The sequence below is a fragment of the Mercurialis annua genome, linkage group LG2, assembly GCF_937616625.2.
Source record: "Mercurialis annua linkage group LG2, ddMerAnnu1.2, whole genome shotgun sequence".
Classification (NCBI taxonomy): Eukaryota; Viridiplantae; Streptophyta; class Magnoliopsida; order Malpighiales; family Euphorbiaceae; genus Mercurialis; species Mercurialis annua.
Window position 1 is genome coordinate 29,503,750 of NC_065571.1, and position 10,629 is coordinate 29,514,378.

General features: G+C 44.0%; 1 protein-coding gene across 1 annotated transcript; it reads left to right on the plus strand.

The window, feature by feature from the left end:
• Positions 1 to 5,641: 5,641 nt before the first annotated feature.
• Positions 5,642 to 6,381, plus strand: LOC126667523 (NADH-ubiquinone oxidoreductase chain 1-like). Its single transcript, XM_056104647.1, has 3 exons — positions 5,642 to 5,720; positions 5,781 to 5,792; positions 5,942 to 6,381. The coding sequence occupies exons 1-3, from the start codon at positions 5,642 to 5,644 to the stop codon at positions 6,346 to 6,348; spliced, it is 498 nt and encodes a 165-aa protein (XP_055960622.1). The 3' UTR covers positions 6,349 to 6,381.
• The last annotated feature ends 4,248 nt before the right edge of the window (positions 6,382 to 10,629 follow it).

Below are 10,629 nucleotides of genomic sequence, written 5' to 3' on the forward strand. Positions count from 1 at the left end.
AAGTAAAAAGAAAAGCTTAGACCTCCCGGAAAGAAAGTTGTTTGTTGTGAAGTCTTGGTATGCGGTATTGTCCAAGTCTTTGATTACTTGACTGGACGTACCTACCCTCGTAAATGATAGATAGAAACCTATGGGAAAAGACCTCTCCTGGTGTTTTGTTTACTTACTAAAAGGGGAGTTCTAAAAGTGCTTGTAAAGTTCCCCGCTATCGAGTGTGAGAAAGCCATGTTTTCAAGCAGCCAAGAGCAAGTTTGATTGGATGTGCCAGTAGGGCTTCCCAACGTTCTATAATATAATCAACTTAAGCTATCACGAAAAGGCTAAAGGAAGATAAAAAAAAAAGCGAATCCTCTTTCTTTCTATACGCAATTTCGAAATAAGGGAAAAATTCATCTTGATAGCACAGGAAAGAGAGAACATCTTCCTTCTGTGACATTTACCCCGAAAAAAGCCTATTCTATACCAGCTTCTTTTATAGATGATATAACTGGAACAGATTCAATAGCAAGGGATATTCACCCAGCAGCGGAAACTGATTGAGCTGATACGCAAACAAGACCGGCTAGACTTAAAGCGCCTATGATGATTGGTAAGTGAACTTGAATGCTAGTTTCCAGTGAAAGAGGGTGCCCCTCAGAACTACACCTACTTGATATCAATCGTAGAAGAAGATGCAGCAAATCCTATTAAGAATCAATTAATTAGTGGATTTGGAAGAGTAGGTGGGAATGGAAAAGTTCTCGTTCAAATCTAAAAAGTTTCATTTTCCCCGTCTTTTTCGTCATCGACCCATTTTCACTCATAAAGCGACTTCAAATCGACCAACTTCCACGAAAGACCGTGTTTTTCGCATGAAAGAGCATGTTTTTTCTCATCCAGAGAGCTTGTCCGCGAACAGATAACTTGCTTGCTAGCTGCTTGAAAGGATTGTGTATACATAGGGATGTCGCGTATACGCTATGAGAGTGGATCTCTAGAGTCTTTCGCAGTGGCATCTAAAGCCTAAACCGTCACTCCGCTCGGCTAAGAAGAGAGGGAGTGGACAAAGCCCTTTATCAAATCAATAAGAAGGGAGGGGCAATCTTCTATTATTGACTAGACTGCTAAAAAGAGGTGCGCCAGAACGAGTCCTCTCTTGCGGGAGGGATAGGCGGAGGAGGTCTTTCGACGGGATCCTGATGTTGTCACACGAATTGCTCAAGAAGCTGTGATCACTCTACGACTTTCTGTTCAGTACGCTAGCTTGGCTGAAAGGGCCTTGCCACTGGACTGACTCGGCGTACCGGTATTGACCTTTTTCTTGGCACTCTTCATCGCTAAACCCTTGAGCCACACCGGACGAATCTGTTCTACCTGCCTTTCTCGGATCCTATGGTAAAGCATACGTGCCGCTATACCTTCCCTTCGATCGAGTTCAGAGACGAAGATAAGGCTTGGTGGCTTGCGAGGAAAGACTAGCTAACAAGCGAACTTTCGCTCCAACCTCTCCAAATCTCTCCTTTTAGTCGAGACTTTCAGTTCCTCTCCCTCTGGTCGAGCTCCATTCCATCGACCCTCTCACTTCGTTCGAGCATTATTAACCTCTTCGCTTCGCTCAAGTCCTCAATAGGAACTTAATTTCTATGCTGCCTAAGATGCGTCTTTACTTTAACAGGAGAATTCTCTTTCGAGATAGCAAGAGCAGGTTTCACAGTGAAGATAAGACATGAAAAGAATGTCGTCTTAGTAGGAGAGAGCCCTCGCTTACCTGCTTAACCCTCCTATTGTACCTATATCCCCTTTCCTTCAGTTACATCAGTCTCCGTTCTGCTTCCGCTTTTACGTATAGCAAGATGAAATAAGAAGAGGTATTGCAAACGGGAATGATATATGAAATGAAAGGTTGGAAAGAGAGCTACGGATGATTGAACGCTATCCCAATCTCTATCAAGAGTACCTGCGCTTTAATTTAAGTAGGTTGGGCTAGGGGCAAAGGGAAGAGTGAGAGTGAATTTACCCAGTTCAATCTCACCCGAGTGAGCTGCTGTGCTACTCATGACTCTATCTTAGAATGCAGCTGGTTGGTAAGAGAGATCTAGCTAATGAGACTGATCACATAAGTTGGGTCAGTACTTGCTTCCGGGGAACAAGACCCTAGTCCTAAGGCTCTTCCATCTATCCTATTATAGGTGTTGCCCCAGTCCTGTCTCTGTAATCGATCGAAGGCATAAAAAAGGAAACTCCCTGCACCCTATTATCTCCTAACGACATGAAAGGAAATCCCTACTCAAACCGCCTGGATTAACTGTGCTTGAACTGGAAATGAAATATCTGCTTTTACCAGCTTCAAATCAAAGCTTGACTAATAGGAGCGCGCTAGTGCGTGCATCCGTTTTTCAGCTGGGGCCCGAGAGAATGAGGTTCCAGACCTATCTAGAGTGAACCGGCAGTGTGGTAAGCGCAGAGTGAGCACATGGCAGATACAAGACCGGGGCAAGAGAAGCTTGACGCTAGTCTACTTCAATCTGAACCCGCCAAGCATGTATGTAGCAAAAGCTAACACGGATCGAAGGCGTATCGCGAAGGGGATCGACGCTAATATACGTTGCTTCGACTGAAGTGTACATGATCGAGCTCTTTCCCTTAGGCTTGTGACGAGAAGAATGTTCAAAGCGGATAAAAAGGGATGCGACGAAATGCAATTCTCTTTAAAATTCCAGGAAAATATCATTTGTCGTTTGAAGAAAATAAAAGACAAAAGAACAGATAGTTAGCAGAACTCAACCTGTTGGGATTACTGTCAGTCTCTTTCATCAGAATAAAAGTCCTTTTCAGGTACCTTTCACTGATCTTAGGGAACCGCTTTTTACCTCTATTTCGCTTGTCTTTTTTCTGGACAAGAAGACATGAATAAAATAGGTAGGAGTCTGTAGAGGGCAATGCAGGGTTCCATCTGACTTTCTTCTTTGTTGGATAGTCCTTTTTTATGGGAATAGCAGTCTAGTTGATCATCCCATCACCTGGCTCTTCTATCAATGCGAGGCAAATCAGATTGAGTTGACATCCACTCCTAGTTGGGCCCCAACGAACAGTGCAGGAACTCGCTCGATCAATGGGAGGATTGAAAACCAGCAGCTACTGGCTAAGGTAATTGTAAATTCAAAGAAAGCCCTTTATCTGGAAAAAGCTGAAAAAACTCACACCTGGTTGGGTAAATATAGGTACCTCCTGCCTCCTGCCTCCTTGCTTAGCTTGACTTGTTCGCGGAGACTTTATTGACCTTGGCAGCTAAGCGACATTCAAATTTCGGTAGAGCCAGACCTAACCTCACGACGGAGACTCCCGCTTTTCCTAAAACATGTAACTTGCAAGTCGTGACTCGAAAGTTGTGCTTTTGATATAAGATTGTCTCAGAAATATATCAGTTTCAAGAATCAAAGATATAAAGACTGAGTTGTGGATGTTCTCCACCGATTATATCAAACAACTTGCACGTTTTCCTAAGAAAGATTAAGTCTCGCTATTCAGAGCGAGGGGAGGGCATGGGTTGATCGCGAGATTCCCCTTTGAGAAGCCTGCACATGTTCAGCTTCCTTAAGCCTCAATTCATCCAATAGTTCAAGCTGTGCTAGCAATGCTTCTCGTCGCTTATCTATCGGGAGGTCTTTATAGAGCTGTACTCTTAAAGATTCCATCTTAATTTCGTATGGGAGGATGGCTTCCATCACATACGTTAGTTATTATGGAGCCTTTTCATAAAGGCCCGTCAGCGTGCGAATTGACGTTCGGTAAGCCCAGAGTGCTTCAACGAGACGATCTAGCCAATCTGACCCCCCACTTTAGAGGTGTCTCAACAGTTTTCTTCAAAATGTTCACTTTGATTTCATTCGACTGAGGGTAGAGGGGCGATGAGTGATGCAACTCAATGTTGAATTTACAATTACCTTAACTTGCTAAGCAATAAATTGAGGTTCGTTATCGGTGACTCAAATCTTGGGTACTTCGAATTGAGCGATGATATTCTTCATAATGAACTTGACTACAGTACTCGCTTTGATCTCAGTGAATGCCTTTGCTTCAGCCCATTTTGTTTAGTACTCGGTGGCTGTGAGGATGAATGCCGGTCTATTTGTATTTTCAAAAGTCTTGGTGAATGGTCCAATAATATCAAATGCCCACATTGAAAATGGCCGCGGAGCTGTCAACGTATGGAGAGATGATGAGGATGTCCGGACGAGATCGGCGTGGATTTGGCATTTCATGCATTTTCTCACTACATTATAACAGTCCCTCTCCATTGTTGGCCAGTAATATCCTTGACGCAATATCTTCTTGGCCAGCATTTTACTATTGACATGACCACCGTAGATGCTGGAGTGTGCTTCCTTTATTAGAAAATATCTTTCTTCTCGAGTGTTGCACCTGAAAAGTACACTGTAGAAAGATCGCTTGTACAAAACTTCCTTTAACATGACAAAGCTACGTGAGAGGTCACGCAATGCTCTCCTTTGTTGAAGTGTGGGAAAATCTGGGATGAACTTGTCCTTCTGATAATTTTTTATATCGTTTTATCCCGGCATCTTCATATTCTTCTTCGGCTGGTCTCTCTGCAAGGGTCATAATCGAATTTTTTTCTCGCCCTTTTCTAATAAAGAAAAGTACAGACCCACGTCTAGGGATATACGAGCGCCATTCTTCAGATGGATCGCTGTTCGATAGTTATTTTAGTCGGGATAAGTAGGCACGAATTTCCGTATAGCGTCCTAGTTTTTTAGTACAAGTAGCTAAGGGGGCTGGGAGGTACGACTTGCGTCAAACTTATGAAAGAATATTTGCTGCGCACCTGCTGAACAAGGCTCTTTTCAAGTCAAACGGAGATTACTAGTTCCGGAGGGACCAACCATTGTACTTCTAGGGGACGGTCTAATATAGCGGAAGGCCACGGCTTTTGTGAGTGTTTAACACAATACGGTACGGGATGCCACCAGCATAAATGAGGCGAACAAGATCCACTGGCACGAGATATATTTAATGCCATCAGATCAGGAAGTGATTCGCTAAGTCGGGTTTTCCAGCGGCCGCCTATTGTAGAATCGTCGATAACCTGGCTGCCACTTTCATGTCATGTGTGTAAAGACTAACTGTTGCGCTTTTCAAAAACGGGTTTAAAATATATATAAATATATATTACCGGCTGGCTGGTTTTTATGCCAAAAAACAAAACGGGATTGGATTTCCACTCATAAGGAAGGAAGGTTAGATACCTTTGACAGGGTTGTATTTTTGGTTGAAATGGGATGGTGTTCAAACTCCCGAAATGCAGTCTAGACAGCGGGCCTTCCCCTTTCTGATTGGACTGACTCGGGGAAAGGGAAAGATCCTCCGGAGCATGCTGCACAGCCACTCATTCGTCCTGACTAAATAGTAGAATCTATCTCTCAGCGATTCTTTTCTCCGCTAATAACCCCTTCCCAACCAGCCCGCCCGATCGATTTTGTAAGATCGGCTAATTCAAAGGGTTTATCTGGTCCGAAGTTGTCGGAACGAATCGTTTGCTTTATCGAACAAAGCGAGGGGGTCTTGGTTGGCCCCCCTCTTTTCAACCATTATAGCTATAGCTGGCGTCGACCCGCTTTGCGATACGAACGGACACGAAGAAAGAATGCAGGCAGCGGAAATGCAAAAGAGAAGAGCAAAGATTCCAGACCCAGAGCATGCAACCAAAAATCTGTTGAATGAAGGTATATTCTCAGCCACTAGTTAGAAGGAAATCCCTTGACTTCGCTTATGCCTTTATGCAGTTAAGAAAGCAAGTGAGGCGGGCTAAGATTCCATTCGAAGTAACGTAACAGGATTCGATGTTGCACCATCTTCCACTCTTCCCGGGATCCAGGGTTTTTCAAGAAAAGGTCCCATCCTTCAATATCATGATTGGGTTGACTCGACCAGGCCAGATCATGAGTGAATAGAAAATCGAAAACGTACATAGCTGTTCCAGCTGAAATACTTGGAATAGTTCTACCACTTCTACTAGGAGTAGCCTTTTTAGTGCTAGCTGAACGTAAAGTAATGGCTTTTGTGCAACGTCGAAAGGGTCTTGATGTAGTGGGATTGTTCGGATTGTTACAACCTCTAGCAGATGGTTCGAAATTGATTCTAAAAGAACCTATTTCACCAAGTAGTGCTAATTTCTCCCTTTTTAGAATGGCTCCAGTGGCTACATTTATGTTAAGTCTGGTGGCTCGGGCCGTTGTACCTTTTGATTATGGTATGGTATTGTCAGATCCGAACATAGGGCTACTTTATTTGTTTGCCATATCTTCGCTAGGTGTTTATGGAATTATTATAGCAGGTCGGTCTAGTAATTAGGGGGCGGCCGTTCGGTCGCCTATGATACTAGGACCAATAGGTCAAAAAAATGGATTTGTGCCGCAGGTGTTGAACGATCTACTCTAAGCAGGTGTGGGCTTACAAGGGCTAGGGCTTATAAACCATTTCTTTCATTCATCAATAGGGCCCTGGTCGGTCACTTTTCCGGGCCGGGATCGATAAGTGGAAGTCATAAAAAAGAGATGTTTATCTTCGCACCTCAGATCAAGAAGAAGGGTAGCTTGTCAAGCTGGCCTATATTTATATGCTTATCTATTAATATAATAAAATAGATAAGCATATAAATAAAAAGATTCGCTGTCTTTTAACCGGCTGTTCTTCTTTGTCAACGCTTATAGGTTCGCCTACTTGACTTATGAAAGATAATGGGGTTCTTCAAAAAGGAAAAGGCGCTACTATACAATACATTAGTAGGGTAGGCTAGGCTAACGCTTACTTCTACCCTACTAATGTATTGTATAGTAGGGTGTAGTATAATAGGCGAGCGAGTTAGCGAAGACGCTTAGGCTAATAGATAAGAGAGCGTCGGTGCGTAGCCTTCATTCTACTACGCTACGCAGAGGTTACGAAGTCACTTAGCTCGACGTTAGGAGAGTCAAGAGGGAACGCCATACCTACATAGAAGTTGTTCGCTTACTTTCTAAGGCCTAACCTTTCGCTCCCCAGGGGCAAAGCCGCTTTGCACTACTTATAGACTACTTAAGATTCACAAGGCCCTACTTAGTTTCGCAAGCCTTTGTCATTGTCAGTCAACTAAGTAGGGCCTGAGGCCCCCTTCGAATCCGTAAATATGAAGAGCATGCCGCAACAAAAGGATGGTCCCCTATGCATTTCATTCTTTCCGGAAGGAAAAAAAAAAGTACCCCCCATCATGGTGAACCTCTCCTTGTGATCGGGATGAGGTAAATGCCTCCCAGCCGGGGGGCGGATCGAATCGGAGTTTCCTTAGGTAGCCACCGACCTACAATTATCCTTAAACTTCCGTGCTTGGTGGAGCAGAAGCGAACAAAGGTACGCTCGCTTGCTGTCTTGTTCTCTACCGCGAACTGGGATCACTCGCCAGCTAGGTCAGATTGGAGCAACATTTTTTGAGAACATATTACCCATCTTCGGGGACAAGGGGCGGAACGACCTCTCGATCAACTTACTGCAGCCCAGGAATAAAAACGTCGTCTAGGCGTTCCCTCTTGCTCTGACCCCCCCCATGCCTAGGACGTTGTCTAGGCCAAGAGCCATAGTTAGTTGCTGTTTTCATTTGGTTGTTTTTTTTCTCGTTGTTGATACCGGCAAGACCCAGCCAGATGATGTCTACTGGTTGGTAGTGAGAGGACTCTTAGTATCTGCATACCCAAAAGGGGACGCTGATTAAAAAACAAGAATTTTTTTTTCTTGCTCTCCCTTAGCAGCGGGAAAGGGGTCTATCTATCTGCCTAGCTTTGGTAGATTTCCCCCAACACAATCCACAGAAATTCCACGAATCCCTTGGTGGATAAGTCCGACGACTCAGCAGCAGTGCGGAATTGAGTTTCTCGTCTGGTGGATCTGATCTATAGTTAGGGGGCAATACATACCAAAAGGTTCGAAGAAGGAACGCACATAAGAGTATATAAGAAACCCACCCTTCTATAGAACCTATTCACATTAGTGAAGCAACTGGATGCATAAGGGAAGTGCACGTTTGTGAGACCTTAGTCGGGATGCATAGGGGAGTCAACCTACGAGCACGGAAGGGTAGCGGGAGTTCGTAGCTTGTCTTTCTTTGCTAAGTCAAAAGTGACGTGGCGTGTAGTGAGCTTTCTAGCGGAAGGCAGACTTGAAACTTACTTACAGCTTGCTTTGCTCTGGAGGGAGCTTCCTGAGTCAGACCAACTTGGCCACCGAATCGTCTGAATGGAATTTATTAGGAAAGCGGCTGTCCCACTCACTAAAAGAGCTCAACAAAGTCACTCCTTGAACAGAGGCCCGAGCCCTTTAAGGCAGGCTAGATGGATCAAATAGGTGTTTCGTGGGGTGCTAGTCCTTTCTTTTTAATTGAAATAAATAGTTGTAGACCAATACTAAATAAACTGAGCCATATAGGGTCTCAAACCTTATTCAATAGTCGAAATCTGTGTGGTGTCAAATCAAAAAGGACGGTTTGTTACCCTATATGGCTCAGTTGGTGGGTACGGTTCGCTCGCTAATTCAAGCCCTTACAGAACGCATCGTTTTCACTACGGTTTCAGTGAAAAGAAAGGGCTTTAGCAACGAAAGTTTCACCTTATTTAAAAAAAGAGTTCCGCGTTTTCTTTTCCTCCTCGGGTCATAGGTAAGAAAGTGTAATCAGATCCCTAGGAAGTTACGCTTAGCAGCCGAACCAGTCAGTATTACAGCTAAAAAATGAACATTGCGACCGTCTTAGCCTTACCTTAGCGGTTAGCGGGTCCTGGTCTGTGATCGATCTATTGCCGACTCGGAACTTTCAAAGCAGGCTTTGCTGTGATTGTTCGAGAATACTCTTTTGATTTGAGACCTTCCTTTCGTGTTCCCTCGTTTGGTATTGGATCCGGCTTCCTGTCGCTGTGGCACTTTCTCAAAGGGAATGATTGGGCAAATAGACCCTTAGTATATATCTGCGCAGAATCGGTACCAGTGCCATTCAAGCAAGTTCCTTTTGACAGAGAGAAGCTTCGAGTCTACTTGACATTGCTTTCTTTCTTCTATGCCTGGGGAAAGCAGTCGTCATGTGGATTCCTTATGTTGTGTATGTGTAATAGCAACTTGCCGATGCTAGTCTCTTTCCGTACCTAATTCATTCCTTCTAGGTTGCATATATAATCAGGGCTTCTTTGAAAGCAAATTCCTTGTTATCCATTGAATCATCATCGCTTGGGAAATGAGGTAGACGCCCCCGAACCCGAATCCCATTTTGGAGCATTAGTAGGCTGGGTTACGCTAGCTTCATAGCTTTCTCCTGAGGATAGATGTCCAGGTGAAACATCGTGATTAGCCGAATCAAGGTCCCAGGTAACAGCGCAGTAACTTACTTTAATGGACTTTGTGAGGAGAAAGAGACCGAAACGAGTAAAAAAGGGTCCGTTCAATAGTCGTTCCCCGTCTTGTTATACGCAAATAAGAGTCATAGGTAGTAACAAATCTGAGAACTAAAGGCACAAAGAAAGATAGAACCAGAGAACGAAGCTCGTGTTGGATAGATCAAAAATCTCCCTGTAAATAGAATGTATCGGTTTCCACCGGGTGAGGAAAAAGCACTTTAGAAAAGTCTTGCTTCATTCTTTCTGCTCCCCGAAGAGATCATTGTCAACCGACGCCTGCTTAGAAGTGGATTCGAGCCACTGACACACAGCTCCGGACTAGGCAAAAAGTCTTAGTCATTCTGACCCACAAGGACTATTAGATCTTTAAAGACAATGGGATCCACGAAGAAGACTAACCACGAAGGGCGAAGGAAACCCGGCTTGTTGATCAAAGTCAATAGCCCTACGTTCAAAGTCGACCACTCTAACGAATGAGAAACTCTCTCACTCACGTTGACCTTGTAGAGAAACGTATATGAGAGGTAGGTTAGCTAGTGCAATAATAAGATTTTACCTATCCGAACCAAGGAAAGAATGCCCTTACAGAAAAAAAAAAGGTTGTCCTCTATGTTTACAGCAACCCGCAACTCTTAATCCCTTGTTTTTAGACTGCTATTGGACTCCTGGTATGCTTCCTTTCTCCGCCTTAGATTTGATCTTTTCTCAATGGTTGCCTTAAAATAAAGGTAAGAAGGATATACTCGTCGAGGTCTACGGCATCGAGACCTAAAGAATCATCACCGGAAGAAAGGGAAGACTCAGAACTAGACTCGGACATAGAAGATTGACAGATCTCCGTAGGGGCCATATGAACTCTACCTTCTCTTATCACTTAGCTCCTTATGGGTTCGCCAGTTGGCTCGTGTAGCAGCCTTTCTCCTTGGAAAAATTAAGACATCTCTGATCGTTCGTTCCGGGTAGGACTTGATTCATTCGAGTTTTTTCCCTTTTTTTATAGTGTTGTTGACATGGGGCTCGACATACCCGACCCGAAATGGGTAGCTTTTCTCGCTTGCTTCCTTTTGACTACTTGAAATACGGACTATCTAAGAAAAAAGGGGAATGGGCCGTGAGTGGTCCTTTTGCCGTAGTGATCTATAAAGTAGAGGAGAAAAACAGCAAATGGAACAAAGTACCGATCCTTTTTTATGGAATAGCAGGCAAAGTCCTTACCTTACTTACT